The sequence below is a fragment of the Temnothorax americanus genome, unplaced genomic scaffold (genome assembly GCF_048541705.1).
Source record: "Temnothorax americanus isolate GAGA-0224 unplaced genomic scaffold, ASM4854170v1 Scaffold2, whole genome shotgun sequence".
Lineage (NCBI taxonomy): Eukaryota > Metazoa > Arthropoda > Insecta > Hymenoptera > Formicidae > Temnothorax > Temnothorax americanus.
In genome coordinates, this window is record NW_027509338.1 from 6,867,148 (window position 1) to 6,892,723 (window position 25,576).

At 40.2% G+C, this 25,576-nt stretch overlaps 3 protein-coding genes across 8 annotated transcripts in view; 1 reads left to right on the top strand and 2 right to left on the bottom strand.

The window, feature by feature from the left end:
• Kst (spectrin beta chain, non-erythrocytic 5 kst) overlaps positions 1-9,367 on the bottom strand; it is a 65,443-nt gene extending 56,076 nt beyond the window's left edge. The window contains exon 1 of the mRNA XM_077405717.1: positions 8,998-9,367. The gene's annotated coding sequence lies outside the window, so the exon portion shown is untranslated. The remainder of the gene's footprint in view (positions 1-8,997) is intronic.
• A 2,325-nt stretch (positions 9,368-11,692) lies between these two features.
• Positions 11,693-14,337, top strand: LOC143897273 (U3 small nucleolar ribonucleoprotein MPP10). The gene is made up of 4 exons (XM_077405795.1): positions 11,693-11,888; positions 12,112-13,450; positions 13,689-13,797; positions 13,883-14,337. The coding sequence occupies exons 1-4, from the start codon at positions 11,815-11,817 to the stop codon at positions 14,251-14,253; spliced, it is 1,893 nt and encodes a 630-aa protein (XP_077261921.1). The 5' UTR covers positions 11,693-11,814; the 3' UTR covers positions 14,254-14,337.
• A 454-nt stretch (positions 14,338-14,791) lies between these two features.
• Positions 14,792-25,576, bottom strand: part of Tgo (Aryl hydrocarbon receptor nuclear translocator homolog tgo) — a 35,819-nt gene continuing 25,034 nt past the window's right edge. For 2 of the 6 annotated variants that reach the window (XM_077405794.1, XM_077405787.1), the window contains 10 exons: positions 24,400-24,560; positions 20,018-20,335; positions 19,573-19,776; positions 18,401-18,592; positions 18,128-18,286; positions 17,830-17,998; positions 17,572-17,729; positions 17,010-17,188; positions 16,791-16,935; positions 14,792-16,336 (listed from right to left, as the gene is read on the bottom strand). In XM_077405794.1, the coding sequence (XP_077261920.1) occupies positions 16,122-16,336; positions 16,791-16,935; positions 17,010-17,188; positions 17,572-17,729; positions 17,830-17,998; positions 18,128-18,286; positions 18,401-18,592; positions 19,573-19,776; positions 20,018-20,335; positions 24,400-24,560 (1,900 nt within the window). In that variant the 3' untranslated portion in view covers positions 14,792-16,121. The remainder of the gene's footprint in view (positions 16,337-16,790; positions 16,936-17,009; positions 17,189-17,571; positions 17,730-17,829; positions 17,999-18,127; positions 18,287-18,400; positions 18,593-19,572; positions 19,777-20,017; positions 20,336-24,399; positions 24,561-25,576) is intronic. The other 4 variants (XM_077405788.1, XM_077405791.1, XM_077405790.1 and 1 more) reach the window with 4 other exon arrangements.

Sequence of the window (25,576 nt, forward strand, 5' to 3'; positions counted from 1 at the left end):
TCTTGGGATTAACAATTTTTTTTCTCAGTATATTTTTCGAGATACAAAGATTACGTCTGCCACTTGTTACTTAGGTTTTTTCGAGGTATAATATTACTACTGCTTTTCTTCGATTAGAATAAAAAATTGAATCATGAAGAATTACACAGAGGTAACAGTACAAAATACAAATATTTTATTAAAATATTTAAACCCAACAAGGGAATACAAGGTATTTAAATACAAAGTTTATATATGTATTTTAAAAGATTTAATCGCATCGCAAAGAATTACAGAGGTAACAGTACAAAAAATAAAAATATTTTATTAAAATACATAAATTTTTCTTGTCAAAAAACTTGGCGCTGCTAGAGAGAGAGAGAGAGAGAGAGAGAGAGAGAGAGAGAGAGAGAGAGAGAGAGAGAGAGAGAGAGAGAGAGAGACCTTTTACAAATGTAAATATTACTTATTCTATACTTATTCTATACTTTTAATTCTAATCGCTTTAAAAATCTAAACTTATCCTAACTTATCCTATACTTAATAATAAGCCGCATTATTCACCGTCACACACACACACACACACACACACACACACACACACACACACACACACACACACACACACACACACACACACACACACACACACACACACACACACACACACACACACACACACACACACACACACACACACACATCGCCCACACACACATCGCCCACACCCACTCGCTCGCACACACACACCAAGCTGACCTAATTTTAAGGTCTAGCAGCGCCAAGTTTTTTGACAAGAAAAATTTATGTATTTTAATAAAATATTTTTATTTTTTGTACTGTTACCTCTGTAATTCTTTGCGATGCGATTAAATCTTTTAAAATACATATATAAACTTTGTATTTAAATACCTTGTATTCCCTTGTTGGGTTTAAATATTTTAATAAAATATTTGTATTTTGTACTGTTACCTCTGTGTAATTCTTCATGATTCAATTTTTTATTCTAATCGAAGAAAAGCAGTAGTAATATTATACCTCGAAAAAACCTAAGTAACAAGTGGCAGACGTAATCTTTGTATCTCGAAAAATATACTGAGAAAAAAAATTGTTAATCCCAAGAAATATTTAGTTTGATACGTTCAACTAAACATTTTAGTTAGTTAACTAAATATTAGTTGTTTCAACAATTTATTTCGTTTCTTTAATCAAGAATTAATTAATTCAACTAATGTTTAGTTAACTAACTAAAATGTTTAGTTGAACGTATCGGACTAGATATTTCTTGGGATTGACAAATTTTTTTTCTCAGTGTATGTTCTCTGTAATTGGCGCTGTAATTTAAAAAGAGATATCATTTCTTTTTTGTAATTGTAATAATAGATCACTTGAAGCGCGACTCATTTTTTGATAAGGTAACGTAATTTTGTGATGAGATTTTTGGAGATACAAAGCTTACGTCCACCACTTGTTACTTAGGTTTTTTCGAGGTATAATACTACTACTTTGTTTTTTTTTTAGGTGAAGATACCACTGTTTAGGTTTTTTCGAGATTTTTCAAGATACAAAGATTTCGTCTACCACTTGTTACTTAGATTTTTTTAAGGTATAATACTACCACTGTTTTTTTTTTTCGAGGTAACAACATATACACTACTATGCGTGTACTTGGCGCCTTTCTTTACCTTTTTTTTAAAAAAGGTAATTTTGTACATTAGCTATTACATGATGCGACTGTCCAATTTTCACATTTGTATATTTTCGTATATCTAAGTTGCAGATTGAAATAAAGTCCACTTTCTAAATTAATTAATTGTAAGGAATACAATTTTGCAATTTGTTTTCCGAGGCTTGGTCTGCCAGAAGGTGAACCCTTTCAAACGCTAATTACTCGAAAAATAATAAAAACCTCGATATTTTTGTCGAGATAATATCGAATTGAAGGAATAAAACAGGAGCGAAATATTCTGTGCTATTTATAATGCTAACACGTTTTTGCTCATGCGAAGCTTTTATTAAGCGTCATTTTCTTGGCCTATACGTTGTTTTATACTTCTGGTTTGCGCCTATCGCGATCGACGGCGACCGTTATCGTTAAGTTATTGCGCATCGATATAATATGTCTGAATTATGCATTAGCAAACCGAGCGATCCAGCCGCGCTCAACCGTGTCGCCGCATTTATTCGCTATTTTATTGCGGCGCGCGAAATGTGCCGAGGTGTTTGTCACCGTTCATCGATCTGTCATCGACGTGGCATCGTTAATTATGCCTAGAATCGCACGTATCAACCACCTGTTCCTGCCTATTCTGCGAGCTATTCTGGATCCGTCGCCCCGGCCGGCAAGGCGCCGATTCCCATCCCGCGTTAGCATTGAATGCGTTTTTCAGATGGCCCCATTTAGCGCTAAATATGCGGCGGGAATGTGGGTTATTCTCTCCTTCCGCAGTCGCACTGTTTTCTCTCACGTTATTCATCGCCGTAAAATTTATTTCCTTCCTCCCTCCCCTCGTTACATCTTTTAAGGTCATTTATCGCACCGGTGAGCATAGCTTTTACGACATACACTTCGTGTAAATCAAACGCAATAGAAATATGCGTGCTCGGGGTTTTTTTTTACTTTAAAATGTTGATATTTTATAACAAATATATTTCCACAAGTCTCTAACAGAGACATCTCATCTAGCGTTTAATTACTGAAAATAAAAAATTAAATTCGTTAAAGGATCTAAAGAGATGGCATTCCGACGATTGGTATCTTATTGTAATTACGAACGATTTCGTATGATACTAATTATGATGGCGAGACGCCAGACGGGAACCACATGCGCTTTCATCGTCACGCCATGAGTTGGTAGCGTGCAAAAAATTCCGTTGCCGATGGAGCAGCGAGTTTTTGTGATCAAACGCAAAGAAACATATATTCTACCAATTCTGCTGTCTATGCGTACAGAGACCCATACGTCGGATATCCATTGTATATCGATTGCGTAAAGAATGTGCCGATCGCAACATGTTGTCGAGTGCATAATAATTCTCGCTATTTATCCTCTAGTATCTCCTTCTCTCTTCTTCATTGCGTCCATATGTGACGGACAGTTTACAATGCATCGAATAACGATCCCCCGGCTTGATGTCACGGACGGATAGAAAGCCGACAAGAAAAATCTACATTCCTGCATGTGTCTCTGGCGATTTTACATTCACCATCGTGCCGGCGAACGGCTTCAACCTGCTCGTCGCGTGAGCCAAATAAAGCGCCGTGTCTCGCTGCTTCATACCGTATTCCGTCGCCGTGCGCGAAGAGGGTCACGTCGAAAAAGGGTCTGTCGCTAATTAGCCTGATAGGGCGCTATCGTGGACGATCTGCCGGGATCTGTGGGGCATTATTCTTCCGGTTCCGATTTCGACCGGAAATTTATGTAACTGGTTCGTTAAACAGCTCGACGACATTATTATTTTGATTTTGATGCCAATCTTTTTACCTTATTACCGTTTCATATTTGTTTATGCGAAAGTGAAATATTTCTTTTCGACGATGGATCGTTTCTCGCGAGTCGCGGCGCAGTAATAGCATACTCAAAGAGTATCCTTGGAATTTTAATTTCGAAATAAATTAAACTCGACGATCATGCCTTGGAAAGAAATTCTGCATTGATGTTCGTAATGTTACCGCAAATTACCTGTCTTTATGATAGAGTCTTTACTATATCGCGATCCATAAATGTAGCTGCACGTTATCTCTTTTCGTGTGGCGCAGAGCTGGTGCAAACGCGACTTACCGATATACAAAACGGCACCGACAAGTCGGCGATAATTTGTCATAAATTCACTTAATCCGCGAATGATAACGTATCGAGAAGCAAACACGTTACGTGAAACAGATTCTTTTCCTTTTCGACAACGCGTCTCGCGACCACGGCTTGCCACTTGGCTTGCCAAAGAGGTGAAAGCATTCGCGTGTATATAATTTATTATTAAATACCTGCCACATGTGAGCGCTCGTAAATTATACGCCAAGTTTCTTAGTTCACGTGTTCTCGTTCGCGGTAGGAAGCCGTATTAATTAACGCGCATGGGAAATTAATTGGAAAGTAGTAACCGTTCTTAATTGTGCGCCGTTGTACTTGAAACAATCAAAATCGATCGTCAGATCGTTAGATCGCGTCTTCGCGCTGCATAATACAATTAATTGTACGAGCACCGTTGAATTCATGCATATGGCTGCATAAAATTCCCAATGTCGAGCCTGAACGTTTTTCTTTGGATATCGCCGAGGATATCGCTTTCCAACGCGGGGGGAATAAAATCCTCGAGGCCTCGAATGTGCAAGCAACACCTGGGTTGCCTAATCGCGCGCGAGAGCGATTGTGAAAATCGACGAGCCGCTTGAATTCCCGGCGATGCCTGGAAACCTCGCGCGGGTTTCGATGAGATCGATGGTCGTTTCGCGAGGTCGCGAGTTTATCGTGCCTCTTGGAATGTGCGGCACGTCTAATGGAACTACGGTCGCTTTCGAATCCCTCGGAATTCTGTGTCGCGCGCCGTCAGGTAAGTATCCCTTCGATCACGAGTCATGGTGAACGGTCGCGGACTATCCGGAATTATTCCATTATGTAATCATAGCTGTATGTCGATGAACTTGATCCGCACCGTTGATCAATTAATCGCGCCGTTGGTAGTGCCGTAATTAAACCGTTGGTTCAATCTTCCGTGTTTGCTGGCAACGAGTTATTGTCGTTACTAACAGGGAATACCTATACGAGACGTTAGATGCAAATATTGCCATTCCTTATAACACTTTCGTAACAAAATAGAGTGAGGCAGAATTTTAATTCCGCCCGAATTAAAATTCGAACGCGGAATTGTCGGTGATCGCGCGCGCGACACGTTGTTACATAATATAAAGATTTCAACAAGATGGAAAGAGTACAGGAACAGCAGTGATAACTCGATAGTTTGCAACGCGCGCGTTGAAAGTAGTCTCGATAGCTTGGCTTGACCTTTCTGGCGTCTGGAATCTGACATAAGAAAACTAATACCGTTGATACCTGTCTCTCTCGGTATGTTTATCAACAATTTTACTTCTAGCTAAGCGTGCAAACTTACAGGAATGGCACTACAGCCACTATCCTCGATATGCGCGGAATGTGAAAGTGAGCACGAGAAGAGAATATAATTCGGTTTAAAAAAGAAAAGAGATCTAATTGTAGAGTATCTGAAAATCGCGTAACTGCAAATATTGAAATTTGCGTTTACATATGTTACCAACCGGTACGTGTACATAAAAACTTGGAACATAAACATAATGGTCGTCGTAACCCATAAAATCAAACGTCTAATTTTATGGGTCAGCGACGCAAAATTCAATGACCAAAGTAATCCAAAGCGTAATTTGCAACTATAGGACGCACCCTGAGCTATTGCACGCGCGAAAGCGTTGCGTCGGAAAGCCGGTTGACTATTCGAGCGCATTGCCGCAAAATTTCTCCTTGGAAAATATTCGAGACAGGCCGCGGTTCACGAGGTTTTTTTTTCCGTCGTGCGGGGACCCCGCGCCAATCGTCGATTGACGGAAGGCGGTGGTCGGGTCGATCGTATGGGCCTTGAAGACCGCGTAACCCGACCCGAGTCGACCGCCGCCGTCTCGGGGCCCCCGTATAGGTCTCAAGGATCCCTCCGGGTTCGACTCCGGATCCCGGCGGGAGGGGGAGACGCGCGAGTACAGGCTCCTAGAGCGGTCCAGCAACTTCATAGAACACAGGCATGCGGTTACGCGCGCGCGAGCGTATGCACACACACGTGTTGTGCGTACTACTCTCCGGCTCGCGGTAGTACGCACGCTACCGCACGCACACACAGCTTCCGCCTCTCACGGAGTTACAGCATCGCGCGCGCGCGGAGACGCCGCGCCGCGTCGACTGGCGAAAAAAGATCCATTGAGAGAGAGAGAGTTACGGTATATAATACCGTATTTTATTATAAAGCGCGGAGAAGCACCCCGGAGGGATCTGTTAGAACCGTCTAGCAACGTTTAAATGCAATCTAACTACAAATCCCACCCGTGAACGCACGCGTGGTACTCACACACAGCTCTCGAGTCTCGACTTTCAACTCTCGTTTCTTAACTGTCGATCTCGATATTCTGACATCTAACTTATAGCTACCAGGTTTTAATCTTCAACTTTCAACCCTCGTGACTCTTTATTCTCGCTCAAGTCTCGACCCTCGGTTTTTCTAAAATTTTAGCCTGCGAGTTTTAAAGTCTCGAATTTCAAGCCCACGTTTCAAGTACAAGCCTGAAGTCGCGAGTCCGATGTCGTGACTTGAACTCTCAAATATTACGATACGTTCTCTCAATTTGTTTTCAAGTCACAGATATATATGTGTATATATATATATATATATATATATATATATATATATATATATATACTCTATTACATCGCGTGACAGATTGCTTCTGTAAATTTGGCTAACTAATCTTATCTCATCGCACACAAGCAGCAAGACAAATCGTTTTTTAACATTCCTCTGTAATCAGACTCAATATATCTGACAGTTCTCCTTGGCAAAAAATTATTGCCAATACTACGCCCGATCTTTACTCGGAAGAGTCGAGAGGATACAATAGTTCATTAACTGTCTCTCTCTCTCTCTCTCTCTCTCTCTCTCTCTCTCTCTCTCTCTCTCTCTCTCTCTTCCCCTTCACTCCTTTCCTCTTTCTAAGAACCTATGAATCACTTGTTACGCAGGTGCGCGGTTTCGTTACACGACGATGCCCTCTCTTTCTCCTCCTGGCGGAGTATCTGCGATTCGCGATTGCATCACTCATTGTTTCTCGTGGAACGTGCACCGGAGGTTGATACTGACGCGAATACCGTTTGTGGAAGGATCGAAGTACCGCTCTAATTTCACGTACACCTAAGCCGAGATCCGCACCCGTTATAATCGCCCGCCGAGAGAACTCGTTCGAGGCGAGGAAAAGGAAAACTCGCGGACCGGTATATTTTTTTTTCTAGATTCCACACCGTGTCCCGGTTCGTCGCGCCTGTGAGAGATATCGTCTAGCCGAGGCGACAAATATTCTTCCTTTTCCAGAAATGTTCACCGGATATTTTATTCTTTATTTACCTGCGATCAATTTCCTCGATAATTGAAAAGTACGAGCAGTTTAAAAGCATGTCGTGTCTGTCTAACGTGACGTGTGGACTGAAAAAGAAACGTCAAACCGTTCTGTAACTCAATGTAATAAGTAACAAGGTACGTTTTTGTTTTTATCTCTAAGTCATAAGATAGCATCGCTCCCTGTTATAACTGCAATCTACAATTAATTTTAACGCGCGAAAAGAAGAATATTTGCACAATTATGAATAACTATATGAACTGAATAATTTCGAACTGCGAGTCACGCGGTACAATTTTTTTTTTTTTAGGCTAATGCAACGAAGGATTTATTAAAATATTTCTACAACACCGTTGTAATTTATATGTTCACGGTCCGTAACGACAGAATACGTTTCAAGTGCAGAAAAATATGTGAACGTGACTAAATAAAAAGGAAACTCGTGTTCTTGCATACGCTCTTTAGAAATCAAATGAAATTTCGCAAGGTATCGGAAGGTTATTATGTCAAAGGCGATTTATATAGAATACGCTTCGAGGAAATTCTATGGCCGTAGGAAAGAGGTAGTTCCCAGTATATACGTACTTAAGAAATTCTCGAATTGAATTCCAGAATATTTCGTGGAATATTGAAACGTTACGTTCTACGCGCTGATTCGAACGTGAAATAAGCGAGACGTCTATAGGTATCAAATCGATCAATTGGGCGCAGAAAATTGTTAAACGTCACGTTACGTGGCTGTTCAGATCACGACGGATTGTCCCGATGATCATTCCGTTAACATCACCGCAACATTTGTCACGGAAAATCGCCGTGGACGATCATTTTATGCTTCAGCCAATTATATCACCGAAAAATGTTTGCAAATGATTTTTGCTCGATTCGAGCAATTCGTGCCAACGGCGATATGATCTTTTAAACAACAGATATATTTATAATTACATATTTTTGGATATACAAAAATTTTATTCTCTTTTGAAAGATAATTGAATAATATAATAGATACTTCAGATACTAAATAACGAATTATTAATTCAGTTCATAATCAATGTCTTCTTAAGTTTGTTTATATTTATTAAAATTTTGCAAGTAGAGATTATATATATATATATATACATATATACATGTATATGTATATACGGAGGGGTAAAAACCACAGCGATGTAAGTCAAATTTTTAAAAATATTTTCTCGCGTGCATAGATGCAATCGGTACAATATATAAATTCCATCTATGCATACGAGAAAATATTTTAAAAAATTTGACTTACACTACAATTGAAAAGCAGTCACTGTCGCAATACCAATATCGATCGGGAACAAAGTTTAAGTTTTCTATATGCAATAAACAACACGTCGCAATCAATTAACGGCTAATCGGCGATAGCCCGCTATCGCCAAGTGTCGCGACCTAAATACCCCTCATCAGTTGCTTTAGAAATTACCGAGCACGCCTTCGTCTTACAATTAATTATATTCGCTTTTCCTACAAGTCGGCATGTGTTCCGGAGTGATAAACAGAATCACGTGACATTTCGTCAAACCGGTTTCCTAATTGGATTTCGATTATAGATACGATCCCGCGGATCCATCATGATTTTTCTCGGCAGGTAGAAGCAAAGGTATAGCGGCTGCTCGTATACAGCTACCGGCTCTCGCGGTCGAAACTCGTTCCGGTCGCCCGCGTTCGCCGATTTCGCAATTTTGGATTCCACGGGCGCACTTCGTCCGCGCGGACGAGAGCGAGTTTAGCTTGTGACCTGGAGAACGATCGATCGGCCGGGGTATGAATACGCGAGCTGAGACGATAGCTGATAACCGGCCCGCGATCGTCGTCGGCGTGGTACAGTTCCGTCGGCTATACACGCGGCTACACATGCGGTAAATACACACCTTCCTCCGTTGACGCGCGTGTGCGAGTTATCCGAAAACCGGAGCGGCGACTCTCTTCGATCGGTATCGTGGAACCACCGTGGCGCACCGTGTGAGAATCACCAGAAAAATCCACCAGAAAAATAAACCAAATGTACACTCCGAAATTTCTTTCTCTCTCTCTCTTTCTTTCTCTCGTTATCGTATACACTCGCGCACAGTTCGCCGCGGAAGTTTTTCCTCTTTCTGTTTGTTTTTCGAAATTCGAACTGTACCCCGAGAAGAGGCAGAGCGCACAGCGCACACGGTCACCGGCGCGTGCGTGCACGCCTCGCTTCTGCGTCCGTTGTCGAGAGTTCGCGTTCTCTCTTTCCGCGTGAACCGGCGTGCTGCGTCAATGCCTCAGCGCGGCCACGGACCTGATGGCTCTCTTCGTTCGCTTCGAGCCGCTTCGTGCGCCGCAGCCCGGCACCCGGCACAACCCTTCCCTTTACTTCGCTCGCCCTCGACGTTCTTTCCCCCTCCGCCACGCCAGACGCGTTTCCCCTCCCCATCGAAAAAAACGGGTTCCCCCACTCTGCCGCTCGACGAACAAGTTTCCCTCCTCTTCCTCTCCTCACCAGCCGCGCCGAGTGGCGAACGAGTTTCCCCACTCCACGTGGCAAACACGTTTCGTCGTATCTGCTTCTGGATACGCTACAGGGTCCTTGGGCTTTTGTTTATCGCGCATTTTGGGCCAGTTTTCTTTCCACACATTTTTGTATAAGATTTTAATTTGGAAGAAATAAGTAGCACGCGCAATTGTAATTTAACGTTCAAACTAATTATTGTCGCGATTATATACTTATGTCAAATACAATTTATATCTCGAACAAATGAAATTTACAATTTGGCAAACACATTTTTAAGAAAACACAGTTTTAAATCTTTAAATTTTATCACACTCCAATAACATATGGGTCTATCAAAATCTTTATACATTTACATTTAGGCCTGCAATATTAAACTATAATAAAATATTAGTTTAGCGAAAAACATTTTGGAAACTACTTATATAGCAGATATTATTAAAAATAACATGGCAAAGGAAAAAAAAATAGAATATTTTCAATAATGACAAAAGGGTACCAGAATTTATAAAAACGCTACTGAATCATAAAGTATGAAGAATGAAGATGGATTCGGATTTTATGATCTCATTGAATATTAATAATAAATTTTTTTTTACAGTTTTATACAGAATTTAGTCAATATTTGGAGGTCTTTTGAACGTGGGGATGTCCAATTATTAAGTACTTAAGCGGGGAGCACACACTTCTGCATAACGCATAAGGCTGAGTTTCCACTGAGCGCGTCACGCGTCGCGTCGTCACAAGTTAACCAATCAAAACATCCCATTTCATTACATTCTTGTGACGGGATCGAAATGGGATGTTTTGATTGGTTCAACTTGGACGACGCGACGCGTGACGCGCTCAGTGGAAACTCAGCCTAATACGTAAGCAAATGGAAATAAGACCAATCAGTTTTCTTATGCTTACGTATTATGCGTTGTGCAGAAGTGTGTGTTCGGGCCCTTGGGCTGAGTTTCCACTGACAGCGTCACGCGTCACGCGTCGCGTCGTCTGTCGTTAACCAATCTAAACATCCCGTCACAAATAATGTAATAAAATAAGATGTTTTGATTGGTTGTGCGATGAATGACGCGACGCGTGACGCACTCAGTGAACACTCAGCCTTACAAGTCTAAAAGAGATATTATTCTCTTTCTTGTAACGTACATCACACAATTTACAAGTACTATCTTTTTAGAGTGAACTACCTGACGCGATTAAGCATATGTACACAATTGTCGGCGATATTTACGTTATTGGGTGCATCCAGAAGCACGACCGCTTTGAGCCGCTAGTAGTAATTAAGTGTGATTGGTTGGATCCAAAGGTAAGAACCAATCACATTCAATTGCTACTTGGCGGCTCGGTGAGCGGTCGTACTTCTGGATGCCTCTATTCTCGAGATGCGCTTCGTACAGAAACAAGGAGATAGAAAATATCTCTTTCTCTTTCTCTATTCTCTCTACGTATAATACAGAGAGATAGAGAAAAAGCATCTCCATGCATATATAAACTCTTTGTGGCTACGGTCCACAACACTACTTCGAAGCATTCTTCTCCTTTCTTTCAATGAAGAAAGAAGAAGACAAAGAACGCTTTAAAGCATTAAATGGACCGCAGTCTGTGTCCAATAAAAAAGTATGTTTTAGGGACCTTAGCTAGAAATATTTCTTATCCCTAGATAACAAGTATTCTTATTGGACATTGGACATTTTTAATTTGTTGTATTGTTTATAAAATTTATAATATGTATATTTACTATGTACTTTTTTTTAGGCAACATTGTCAGACTAAAAATAAAAAAATAATTTAAATAAGCATATTAGGCACGATAAATATATGAATAAAATTTCATAGAAATATGTTATATATTGTCTTAAATGTACATATACACTTTTACAAAACATTAGGATATGTTATAAAACTAATATTGCATCCAGACGTTTCTTTTTAATATCGAATAAAGTAATCTTCCAATCATTCAAAAACCCATTGGATCTACTTGGGGATCATAAGATTTATCAATGGTTGTGCATCTATCGAAAACATAGTTTAAGCAATTGTGGCGTTCGAAATTACGTGCATATCCATTCTACGTTTGTGCCCACAGTTCATGATTCGTCATGTTTTTATGGTTGGAACGCACGTATCTGGTCACATGGATTTGATTTTTCATCGTTTATGAAATTATTATTTAATTAATTCGTCGTTAATATAATGGAAAATGGCCAACATCGAGATTCTTGCTAATATTTTATCTACTTTTGATGGTATTCGCTCGCCAGAACAAATAAAAAGGTTAGTAAAACTTTACGAAATTTGATGTCATTTAGTCGTTAACCTACGATGCTCCGAAATGAGAAAAATAATTTTTATTACCGTAAAAAAGAGGAAAATGTAATAATGAGAAGTACAATGCTACAAAAATTTGCACATTAAATACAAAATGAAAGTTTGCACGTAAACATAAAAAATTGAGCAAAAATCTGTTTTGAGAGCATAATCTTTTTCTCAATTTCAGTGGAGAAAATAAAATCGATGTAAGCTTTTACAAAGCCGTTACAAAGAATGTTTATGATTTTGCCAAGGAGCTATCCTGTAAAGAGGATAAATTTTATAGAAATACGAATGCATTGCCAGAATTAGTCACAGAAGGCTTCGATGAGGAGCAAATTTGGCAGCAATTGGAACTGCAAAATGAAGGCGAGATAGCACACTTCTTAAATAAAATCCCAACAATTTTATCTGAAAGTAAGAAATTGGTGGTTCCGGTGAGCTCTAAAAAGCCTGAATCTATACAGATTGAAAATGATAATTTAGATCAAGAGGATGAAGGCATGTCCGAGGAGAAAGACTCAGAAGACGAGGATGTAGGAACTAAAAGCAATTCAAAAAAGAGAAAACATAAAAAGTCCTCCATTGTAGATGACAAATTCTTCAAGTTACAAGATCTCGATGAATATTTAACTAAAGAAGAGAGAAAAGAGAAACAAGGAAAGGAAAATACTGAATCTGACGACGAATCAGTAGATTTATTTAACGATGATTCCGAGGAAGAAGATGGAGATAACGCTGAAAAGAAATACGTGAAGTATGCAGATTTCTTCGATACTCCCGAAAGTGAGAATGAACAGGCTTATGAAAGTAAAAATTCAGATCACAGTATTAATGATTCTGAAGAGGAAGAATTAGAGGATGAAGAGATGGATCTTGACGAAGAGGACGAAGAGGATCGAACAGTCAGAAAAGTGAGATTTAATCTTACTAATGACTCAGATGAGACAGATAGCTTGGAGAATAAAGTGAATCATAATAAGAAGGATAAAGAAGAAAAGATGGAAAACATAGAGCCGAAATCCACTTTAGAGTCTCGTCAAGAAAGGCTGCAAATGAGAATTAAAGAATTGGAAGAGGAAGCAGTCAGTGAGAAGCCATGGCAATTGAAGGGCGAGGTAAGTGGTCCAAATCGACCGCAGAATTCCTTGCTGGAGGAGTTTGTGATGGTTGATATAAATACAAGGCCGGCTCCTGTGATCACCGAGGAAACTACTATGAAGCTGGAAGATATAATCAAGCAGCGGATTAAGGATAAGGCTTGGGACGACGTCGAGAAGAAGTTCAAGCCAGTCGAGACACCGTTGGAATATAAGAAAAAGTTGATACTAGATCAAGAAAAGAGCAAGGAAAGCTTATCGCAAATTTACGAAAAGGAATATCTGAGGCAAAAGCAAGCGTTAGATCCAGAGAACAATGAGAAGAAAGAGGAAATGCCACAATTGCATAATGAAATTCGACAAATGATGCGTTCTCTGGTCTCTAAATTAGACGCGTTATCCAATTATCATTACACTCCCAAGATGGTAAGATTTGTCATGATTTACGTTAAAAATTAATCAAACTTATAGTTAGTAATAACTTATAGTTAGTATTTACAATCGAAAGTAATCGTTCTGAGATAAATGTTTCTAAGTTTCCTTGAGTTAGAGACTATCCTTGCAGTTTGTATAAATAATTTTCTACTCTCATTACAAAATGTTTACATTTTGAGGTACTCCTAATGGTTCCTAACGTTTATAATATATGTGATTTTTATTTCAGGCTAAACCAGAAATTAAAATCATTAGCAATATACCTGCAGTTAACATGGAAGAGGTGGCACCTGTCGCGACCACTGATGCTACTCTATTAGCACCTGAGGAAATTAAAAGTATTTATCGTATTATATTTAATATGGTTATCGTTGGTTTACGATACAGCATTTTTAAAATTTTATTTATAATTCCTATTTTCAGCCAAACCACGCGGCAATCTTATCGGTAAATCAGAACGGACGAAAACCGATATGAAGCGCGAGAGAAGGCGAAAGAAGTCGAGGCAGGGTGCTAAACAACAGGCAATAGAAAAGAAGGAGAAACTCAAAGCATTACAACCAGGAATTGCTAAAAAGTATAAAGATAAGAAAGAAAAGACTGCGTTGCTTAAAAAATTGACGAAGGATAAAAATGTTACAAAGTTAAACGAAACAACGCACAAAGTCGCGAAGTCCTCTACTGCATTTTTCACGCAATTGCAAGATCAAGCAAAAAGTAAAATAAAAATTAAAAAAGACAATTTGTCAAAGAAAAATATTAGCGCTGCTTCGGCTGTTAAGTTAAAATTGTAAATTATGTAGTTTACATTTTTAAATTTGTTTAAATAAAATTAAAATGAAAAATTTGGTTATATTTTTCATCATGCACTTTGAAGATTTCATGCTGTTTGGTTATTATATCTTGTTGCCTCTTTTTGTGCCATCATTGATTATAATCGCAAGGAACGCAACTAGCGAGAATTAACTTACAGCGATGTAAGTCCCTTACACTCTGCGTAATGTAAGATACATATGTACACTAAAAAAGATATTTTTTTATACTTTTATTGCATGATATACGTATGCATTTCTAACACCCTTCGCTCTTTAAATCATATGAATCGCGATTTCTCGTGGAGCTATAATACGTGGGTGGATATTGTGCAAAGGAATATATAACAGTGGATAAGGGATTTGTGAAGTAATCTTTTCCTTTGATAGAGACGAATTCATACTTAACACTCGCATATAAATATTGACGCCTGCACCAGGCCCAATATATTAATTATTGTCAAAAAGTGATGGTACTCTTCTCGTCACGATCTAGGATGATTAAAAAAAAAATCATGCGTATATGTATAGTTCATATATGTATTAGTGAAAAATGTTCCCAATTCATCATGATATGCTGCAATTTCGTTTCAATGTGCTTGTCAAAATTTGCTAAAACACGTACAAACGCGCAAAGTCACACGTGGTTACTTATAAATGCAATTATTCGTATGTGTAACATTATCTATATTTTTTTCTTTAAGAATATCTAAAAACGGTGTCTTGCACAGAGAAGCAAAGGTGGATTACGCAATTTTTGTACATTGTCAATGTCTCGAACGATTTCTTATCGCGTCTTCGTTTATGATTGCACTGTTTATAATTACAAAGATCTAAATTAAAATAATTAAGCTAACCTTACAAATCTAACGATAAGCTGGTATTAAAATTACCGTGATTTGTGTATAGATTTTTGATTGAGAAGTTTTTTAAAAATACTTTTTCTTATTGTTTAGAGTACACTTCTGTGTTATTTTCATTTTTCTTTTTCTCCGTTAAGTATTTGTCGAATCGCATGATATCTTAAAATTCTCATGAAAATTAAAATTATGTCACTTGATTTGTATAATAAGCACAGATGCTTAAATATGTTTAGAATACCTGTAATAAGGCCATGAATATTCATCTATAGGCCATTCACTAATCAATCAACTTTATAAATAGCTTTCACCGCCATGAGTAGATTTGATAAATCTACTCATTGGAATTAATTTTTAAAATTAAAAATTTAAAATTTAATTCCAGACTCATTAAATACAACTGTATATAAATCATTGAAAGCATTTATCAGTTACTAGTATCTTCGTCGGTTGCGCATTTAATTTCACATGTAAAATTTCATTTAATATTTAATAGCTTTATGCCAAATGTAGATAGCCCATCTGTGCATGCGCATTATAATTCATTTCGAGCACTAGTCAATAATCGTCATGAAGATACAGTCGCCTTTTAATGGTATTTTCGCAGCGAAACCATGCTCATCAATTCAGATAATTATCTTAAACAACCAGAGCACATAACGCGACGATCATACCCGGTAGCTTCTGATATCCATGACAATGAATAAAAAACCTCTCATTATAATACGTATGTATAATATGTAAATAATCCGGTAGACTAGGCTGTCCTAATCCCAGTGCGATCGTTTTTTGCGTAAAGTCTATATATGCAGTGCTAAATTGTTAAATCGCGTTTCTCTTTTCTCCGTGAATAATCCGCCGGATGTTGACGTGGTACGGATGCCCAAGATCAAATCCCCGAAGTGATACTGAACAGCCGGGGAAAGCCCCGGAGAGAGAATTCCTCTAAAGTAGAAGCTGCTTCTCAGAGGCATACCGCCTTTCTCGTTGCTACTCGAAATTAGTATTGAACATGTTCAGTTCCTCGAAGCCGGACGACCCGCCTTGATCTTGCAGCATCTGCAGCATGTCAGACAGCTCTTGCGGTTGTGTGCCGGGCCCGGCCTGTCCAGGATGTGGTGGTTGAGCTTGTGCGGGCACCTGAGGGCCGGTCTGTCCATCCGGTTGCTGCGTTTGATGTTGTTGACTTTGCCAACCCCACATACCTAACGGCAAATGCACATTTAATTTTCGAATTCGAAGTATAGGCTTTAATGGAAATATACGAATATAGAAAACGGGTTAACTAATAATCAAGCGCGGTAAAAATGATGCGCAAAAGTTTTATTATTAATTATTAATTAATAAAACTTTCGCACATCATTTATCGCGCTTGGTTCTTAGCCCGTTTTCCATATTTGCACATTTAATTATTTGCAATTTCGCATGATATCTGGAATACATAGTGTGGTGACCATGTGTGCCCTTACCTACATGGCACCACACTAAACAACCGCGCGCAAGTGAAAACGCACTTTCTCGCGAGAGGTTGTTTAGTGCGACTCGCAGAGAATTGCATGGTACATTTGGGGACTTATATATAACACGCATTCCATCTACACATCTCACCATCATCCACGACTACACTATCCCCAAACATAGTAACATCAAAAGACTGACCAGGATTATTAGGCACTGTTGTGACTGCATGATATTGCTGTGTAGCAGGAGTTCTAGCGCCACTACTGAGTTGAGTGTACGTCGGCCCGCTCGGTGACCTTGATGGACTTAATTGACTGTATTGGTAGCCCTCTGTCACAGGTTGCTGTTGGAAAATGTAGTAGAAGTTTTAGATATTTGTAATTTTTCGAATCTATTGAAAAACGAAGAATCAAGTACCTGTCTTCCAATCGCCCATGTTTGCGGAGTTGGAGATGTATTAGCCGGCTTTTGAATCCTACTTAAGACTGATGAGGACGCGCTTTGTTGTCCAGGTGACCCATAAGCTATCGGCGACTGTGTCGTCTCATAACTCTGATATACGTTCTGTGTACTGGACGGCCTTGGTTGTTGCGGACCTGCAAATGACATGCATTCAACTATTTGACTGTGCAATAAAAATAATGAGAGCAAGCGTGGCCTAGCAGACAGCGCACTGGTCTGCTAAACCAAAGATCTCAGGTTCGAATCCAGTCCTGGTAGAATCAAAATAGATAAATTGTATCGCTTGTCTCTCCTCCTCGACGGAATGGCAGCCCGTCAGGAGTATCCCTTGCCTCGAAACCCCCTCTACCTTGCCGTTCGGATTCGGCGTTAAACTGTAGGTTCCATGTGCTTGTGTACAACCTGCGTGCGCACCACAAGCACATGACTTTGGGGGAGGCCTAGGTCCGACTCGAACTGTTGCGCCATTAAAAAAATAAAAATAAAAATAATAGAAAATACGCTGTAATCGTCTTACTGGCTGTAGCTATAGTGGCTGGATGCTGCATCATATGATGCGCGGAGTAGAGCGGATCCCTGGTAGGATGTCTCTGAAGGGAATAATCTAGACCAGGTTGTCCATATGCAGGTACAGCTTCATTCTCCGTTTGACCGTCGCTACTAGGATGAAATGGCCTGAATAAAGACATGTGAATATTTTTTTCCATGTGAAACAAAGGGGCAAGAACCATAATACGAGATATCTTTGAAGCTTTAGATACAGCTTTATTCTTACTTTGCTAGCATGTTTGTGCAGACGATATATTCAAAGTTTTCGTCGAACGGATTTAAAAACGCAAATGCTGACGTCCTCAACCACACCCAATTGCGGTCCTTAGCCCGAAATCTGTACATCACAGACAAGAGTTGCCCTTTCAGCTTCAACACTGGAAACAGTTTCATAACTGAAGGCACATGTTAACATTGTTAACATGCCATTAAAAAAACATAAAAAAATAAAAAATAAAAAAAATATAAAAAAAGGGATATTTAAAAAAGAACATAAAAATGTGAGACATAATGCAGAGCCTTACCTTGTTCAAAAGTGTCTCGCATATGTGTCACATCCTCATGATGGAAAAATTCGTAGCAAGGATGACCTAAGAGCTCCGATGGATTGTAACCCAAAATTCCGCACACTCTTTGATCAACGAAGGTAAATTTACCTTCTGCAGAGTGACGTGACATAAATTCTACGACAAACAAAAACATAATTTATGAAACTATAACTAGCCTCTGCCTGTACTGTTGGATAAAATTAATTTAATTTAAACTTCCAATTAAATTTTTAATAAGACGATACTTACCGTTATTGCTATTGGAACCTGTTAAGTCGCTACTATTTGGTGTGCTAGTGACCTGTAATCGCCCAATGGCGACAAGGCAGCAATGCGTGGAGGCATTCTCATCTGTGACCACGCCGTCTGGACCAGTTTGAACACCCCCAGGACCTCTGTCACCTAGACCCACACCTGGTACACATGGGGGAACAAAATCACCTACAGCGTAAAATCATGAATCAGTCCATGATTTCCCGTTGATCGGCTTGAAGAAATTCTTATACTAAAACTACACGCTATATATCATAAATATTTCATACTGATATATCGACATATCAAAATAACAGTCAATAGTAATTTAGAATTATAACTACATATTGAAAACTATATATTAAAATGTGTGTCAAGACGTTACAATAAAAAATCGATATCGTACTTTTTGAAATTCGAAAGTTGCAAAGCGGTCGATTTGTTGCGCCTCTGTCGCATTTAATGTGCGCGAGAGGTGTCGCTATATCTTTCTTTTTTAACATAACCGATAAGATTGAATTAATCTGCGGCTGCCACAAAGCTATCGATGGAACAAAAAGAGCTACGCGCACACGTGATCATGAATATTAAAGAAATATGTTAACAGCCGATAACTACCTCGCCGCGACTCTTAATACTGACGACTTTCCACTCACAATCATCGGTTAAACGAGTTATTCTGAAGGGACAAGTATTTCAAATCGGAAAATCTGAGAAAAGCGTCTGATAATTCTTTCTTTTCTTAGTCTTTCTCTTTCTTTATCGGTTAGATCTATCGTTCGAACATGCAAATGTTCTTTCAGTTTCTGCGTTACTACGTTCCGCACAACGACAGTAAATACGACACGTTCAATTAAATACGGAATATTTTTGACGAAAGACGCAGAGTCGAAAAATTCAGTCACGGCAACTCTCGAAGCGGTTCTTAATTTACAGTATACACGTGGCATACGCGTTCCGCCGTGTTCCAGGAACGGTTCGTTCGTATTCCTCGGGCGCGACGTCTCCCCCGCTTTAAAATAGAAAGCCGGGGCCTGCTGTACGTCGCGCCCGAGAAAGAGAGACAGAGAGAGAGAAAGAAAAAGACCACCGTTACCCGGTGGTGGCACATCGACGTACGATCTTGCGTTCTTTCAACTCGGCACAGACGAAACCCGTGTCAAACTCACCGGTGGGTGGCCAATTCTTGATGTATCCGGTGCAGTGCACCACCGCGTAATTCTGGCCGTCCCGCGCCGGCGGTCCCAGGGAGTTCCTTTGCTTCATACGGTGCAGCCCGTGAGCCGCTGCCATGTCGCCCGTAGTCTGTAGATTCCCGACCTTCATGCGGCAGATAAAGCCCCTTCTTGAGCCCATGCACAATCGCATCGACGCTGCAATTGGAAAAGTAATCGTTTCATCCCGCGAGCATATTTTTCCCAAGTACGGCGAGTATCTTGATCGGTCGTCTAATAATAAAATAATCTAATAATAAAAATAATCTAATAATAAAATAATAATCTAATAATAAAATAATCTAATAATAAAAATAATCTAATAATAAAATGGCTCAACGAAGTGGAAACTCTGCAAAATTGTCGAGTAATCGACTGATAAATTTGTTTCTTTACTTACATTGACCTTCCTTTTTGACCGTTCCGGTCTTGAGGTCCAACACTCGGCCACCGTGCTGCGGCTCCGCCGCGCTGAGCTGCTCCCGCACCTTCTCGGTATCGTCGGGATGAACTTGCGAATAAAGGCTGGTGCCAAACCAATCGCTCTGGGTGTAGTTCAACACCGGTGCGACCGAGTCGGACACGTAGATGATTCTGCCAGTGTCGCAACTCACGACGAACAGGAAACCATCCGCCGCTTCGAGGATCAAGTGCTTCAGCTCCTGATCCGTGAGGAATGACGGCTTGTAGGCGTTGTCCGTGGCGGTATTTCCGGTGCCTGCGACACATTCCATTTCGCTCTGACAACATTCGTCACGACGACAGGATAACGGGATTTATAGAGAATAATCCGGATATGTCCTATTCAGATTTATTACAAGTTTTATATACGTTGGATACAGTTGGATTTATTATGAACGTCATAACGATATGTCGGATTTATTGACTCGTTACAAGTGCTTTGATTATACGTGGAAATTCGGTTCTTTCGTATTAACGAAGTACTTCTAAAATTATCGGTTGAGCAGAGTCTTTGAGAGAAAAGAATTCGACACTAAATTCATCGAGGAAGAAAGCGATGCCTTCTGAAGCGTGATCAAAACCTTGAAGAGCACTCTGCGAATTCCTAAGCAAGTCGTGTCCTATCGAATATTGAAATCGCCTCTCAATAGCTTCTTCCGAAGTTGACCTCCGAAGAGACGCGAAGACCGCGGCGCGGTACCAAAAATGAGGACGGGGCACCTCGCCAGCGGAGGTAACTATCGAGGTGCAAGATCGGAATTGCAAAGCGGACGGCGGATCCTAAGAGAAAAAGAGAGAGAGAGAGAGAGAGAGAGAGAGAGAGAGAGAGAGAGAGAGAGAGAGAGAGAGAGAGAGAGAGAGAGAGAGAGAGAGAGAGAGAGAGAGTGGCTCTCTCGCGCGGCGATGCGATCTTTACCCCGATATACGGAGAAATTCCGGGAAGAGGTACTTTAACGACTTCCAAACAAGATCTATGGAAGACCCTTGGTGACCTTCGTTACCATTATTTTCCACGTGGCATATATCTGGTCCGACGTTACCGCCGTGGTTACCTTGACACCTTCCGCAAAGAGAATTTGTATACATTTTCCGTCATTCATTATTGATGATTTTTAAATATCAAATCTTTATACAATTAAATGCCTGTTTTCAAGAAATTTAGAAGAACTTTTAAATACCGTTATACATGCGTGTAGATACCGTTATGAACAAAAAGATTGCTCTTTTTTTAACGAGCCTCGACATGCACAAAAAACAAGGATAATTGCACAATTATAATATATTCAGAAAAAATTGTCGTAATTTTTGATAGATAAAACAGAAAATAAGAGAGAGATAAAATAGAAAAAATCATGAGATTATATATAGATTTTAGTTTTTAAAATATAAATTTAAAAAAATAATACATAAATATACATATTCACAAACGTATAATAATTCAAAAAACATTTCAAATTCATGAATTTTTTCCCCGTAATAATGTGAATATTTACGCAGTTAAAAAGATTTCGTTAAATTGAATCAATAAAAAGATTCGCTCGAGATCGATGTATGCTACTCGATACATCCAACATTTTTAGTATGCAATCTCACGCTGGTAGCCGTTTAATTTCCATTTCTAGGCGTTCTAACGCACCACTATATTTTAACGTTCAACAACAACTGTGATCGACGGGATATCCAGCATTCCTGCCGTGGATATTTTCAATTTTTTCGTCATATTCAATTATTTGACACTGTCAAGTTTCTGATATATTGAATGATAAACGATAAGAACGTTTCCTCGTCAAATTTTGACACTTATAAATGATACAGTGTCCAAGTAACATGGTCGGCATTACAGAGTAAAAAGTGCGTATTTAACATTGATGACGATCCCTTTTCGAGTTTAAGCATCGATAACATTGTTCTCGCGACAAAACGGCGTCGTCTTTCCTAATCGACGTTCGCCAAACGGTTCTTCAACCTTCTGGCATCAGTTTTTATCTGTGGCGTTCCGGGGTCGTATAAAAAATCCCGCTGGTGCTCGGCTCGGTACTGCTGTATCTTTCGTCGCGACCGCGTAATACTCATCTACATAGCGCACGCACGGGGCGTTCACGCGCGTAAACGAGCGTCCTCCTCCTCCCTCTCTTTCTCGTCACAGTTCACATTGCAGGTGAGAGAGAAGAAAGAGATATAGAGTTCCTTCTCTTCCGAGCGAGAGAGCGATTTGTATGCAGCGTCCCTCGTCGCCGGGAAAGAGGAGAAGCGGCTATAAACAACGCGACGCACCACCAATACCTAGGTGGAATCACGGCGGAATCGCGCATATACACGCGCGCGTTCACGCATACAATACGCAGCACGCGTCCATCGGCCGCAGGCTCCCTCGGGCTCAGGTAGATAGGTAGATACCCGGCAGACCTACCAAAGGGACAGCCGCCGACGGACGGGACACACAACTCCGCCCATCGTGCTCACCGGAAGCATATATCGCGCTCGCTGCATTCGATATGACCGTCACCGGCTCTCGAAACCCACCGCAACGTTACGATCGTTCCGGTGCATCCCTCGTTCCATCTCCTCCACCTTGTCTTTCTCTCAGAATTTCCTCGTTAATCAATTATATAGATATCCCTATGGAAATTTGTATAGCTATCCGTGGAATCTTCAAATTTTAACCTATCATCTATCATTGACCTTTTTCTTTTAATGGAATTTTTACGAAACTTATATGAAATTTCGTAAACGAGTATTTATTCCTAAAGTTTTTAGCAAAATTTCAAGATCGTTTTCTCTCTTTTGACGCTGAAAATTATTTCGATCTTTTTAAACAAGAATTTCGCACGAAACAATTTTATGCATGCTCTTTCTGCAAACTTCTAACGCGATTCTTTAACTGCAAAATCAATCAGAATTATCTGTTTAATTATTTCAACATTCGAGTCTGGAAGATAATAACAATTGCGATCTAGTAGCATTAAAATTTTCATACAATTGTAGTATTTAATTGAAGATATACGCGCCCGATATGCGCAGTTATTTAAAGTCACGACGCAAACCTGGCGGAAACATCTTCGGCCTTTTCGTCTTCGAGCTAACAAGGAAGTTGCGGATACTTACACCGTCGGCAGTGTAAGTATATCCTAAAAGCGCTCGTAAATTCTCGCCTCCTGTCGAGACGGAGATCCAGCCGCGTTCTCGCGCGTCGAGCCGGGAGGGACTCGCGGGCGAGTGTTTCCCCGCGTAATCGATAGTCGTCGGTACGTAACGTAACGTACGGCAGGTCAACTACGCGGCCGTAATTTAATCGGCTTCACGTTAAGGCACCGCGATCTCGCGTTGCGCCCAAGTTATTGCATCGCTCGTGCCGGATAACTCAAACATCGTTGCAACTTAATCGTCACGTCCCGCGTTCGAAAACTGCACTGTTCCTTATCGATGACGGCCGAGGAGGACGAAAAAGAAGAAGAAGAAGAAGAAGGAGAGAGGGCGAGAGTGAGAAATTTGTTCTCTCGCATTTTATAAATAAACTCGTTGGAACGAAATTACAGCGTATAAAATATAAAAAGCGAAACAGAGTCAACTAAGAATGAGTAAATAAAATATGAAACTGAGAATATATATGAGAATAAAGTTATAATCTCATTATTTTTCGCAAGCAAATTTAATGCACAAAATGCAATGGATTTGCTTTGTCGATATATGCACGAAAGTTCAATCTAAAAAAATGCGTAATCCGACAGAAAGGGAACGAGAGGGGAAAAAAATTCTCCGCTAGTATTTGCCGACTTTGCGGCGCGTGCGAGTTGCAGAACTCGAGACTTAAGTTAAATTCAAGTGGCTTATGACTCTCTTGCGAGTGGCTCGTAAGTTATCGACACTCGAGGTTTTTTTTCACCTCTCGACGAAAAATCCACTAGAGAACTTTCTACTTCGAACAATGGGAGGCGGTTTTTCAACATCTGCAACGTATTTTTTAGCGTATTTCTTGGTGATCATTTGAAAGCAACGATTTTCCTAACTCTTTTTCACAATTTTCGATATTAAACGACTAACAACTCAGTTCTCGAATAAAAAATTCTATTCAAATAAAATGATATTATTCACCTGATATTATCCGAGAAAAAAATTTACAAGTCAAAATATTGATTATCAATTTAATTAATTAAAAATGAATAATTTATTTTAATTAAAATAGATTATATTTATAATTAAAAAAGATTAGTCTTCGGAAAACTTAATTTGAAGCCTTTTAAATTCGTTGGAAGAGATAATTGAGGAGAAACAAAAGGATCATTATCGTAAATAAGATTCCGTAGAATCAAAGTTACTCACCTCTGAGAGCTTTCATGTGTGCCACTGCCATCCTCAGGATCGTCAGCTTGTCGGGCTTGCGGGCCAGGGCTGAGCAGGTCGGCACCATGTCGGAGAGCTCGGTGATGTAGGCGGTCATCTTGTTCCGCCGCCGCCGCTCGATCTCGCAATGATTCTCCCTGCTGTAAGTCGCAAGACAAAACCGAGGTAATTACATAGTTCAAGGAACCATCAGTGTGCGGTTTCTCCTACTATAGCTAAAAACGAAGCGCGAACAACGAAGCTGAAATAACGCCGAACAGCCGTGGAGACGGGAGTTTCTCGCGCGTCCTGCGCGTCGCAGGAAAATAGCGTGAAATAACGTTCGCGCGATACGGTATTCAATTTGCGTTAAATTTCTTCTTCTTCTTGCGTTTATTTACAATCGGCGAGCCTTATTGCTTTATGTGAAGTGCGCTACTTGGATTTAACCTCCTGCCATGCGAAATGTATCGCTGTGTCAGCATAATGTTATGTTTCAGTTTGAATAATTATTAATAATAAATAAATAATTATATATCAATAGTTTTCATCACCTTTTATAACACATATCATTAATGTCGTTCATTAAATCATCACGTAAAGAAACGAATCACGATCGTATATGTATACTCATTAGCAAGCGCCTTAAGTTTTTGCATCGATATATACTATCGCGCTTCTAATTAAAACTTCACCTAAATGTACCTAAAATTAACTCGGTTACGGACGTCGTTGGCGCCATGATCGATTCGGCCGATAAATTCTCGAGTAGTCCACCTAGACGGGGGAGGATATGGGGGCGAGACCACAATTTGAGGCCTCCCCTGTTATTACGCTACCAGAGGGTAACCGCCGCGGGTAACGGCCAGGCACGTCTCCCTTTACCACGACGAGCGAGCTGCGTAATCGCCGGCGCGCAAATCGTAAATTTAATGGCATTTAATTCGCGACAATTTTCCAAGAAACTTCGCGAGGGCAGACCCCGTGCGCGCGGATCCGCATTGCACGCAACACGTAAGCCGGATTCCCGCTCGATTCCCCGATGCGCAAATCGAGCGGCGGTTTAATTCGCTATCGGCGCTACGTCCCGTTCGCGAAACCAATCATTTCGCGAAGTCAATTCTTCGCGAACCGAACCTCCCGGTCTAGCTTACGATCGATCATTTTCTGCCTGTTC

Excerpts from the sequence above, each read along its gene's own strand:
- LOC143897273 (XM_077405795.1), top strand. The coding sequence starts at position 11,815 with ATGGCCAACATCGAGATTCTTGCTAATATTTTATCTACTTTTGATGGT. Across the intron at positions 11,889-12,111 it reads TCGCCAGAACAAATAAAAAG|TGGAGAAAATAAAATCGATG; the intron begins GTTAGTAAAACT and ends TCTCAATTTCAG. Across the intron at positions 13,451-13,688 it reads ATCATTACACTCCCAAGATG|GCTAAACCAGAAATTAAAAT; the intron begins GTAAGATTTGTC and ends TTTTTATTTCAG.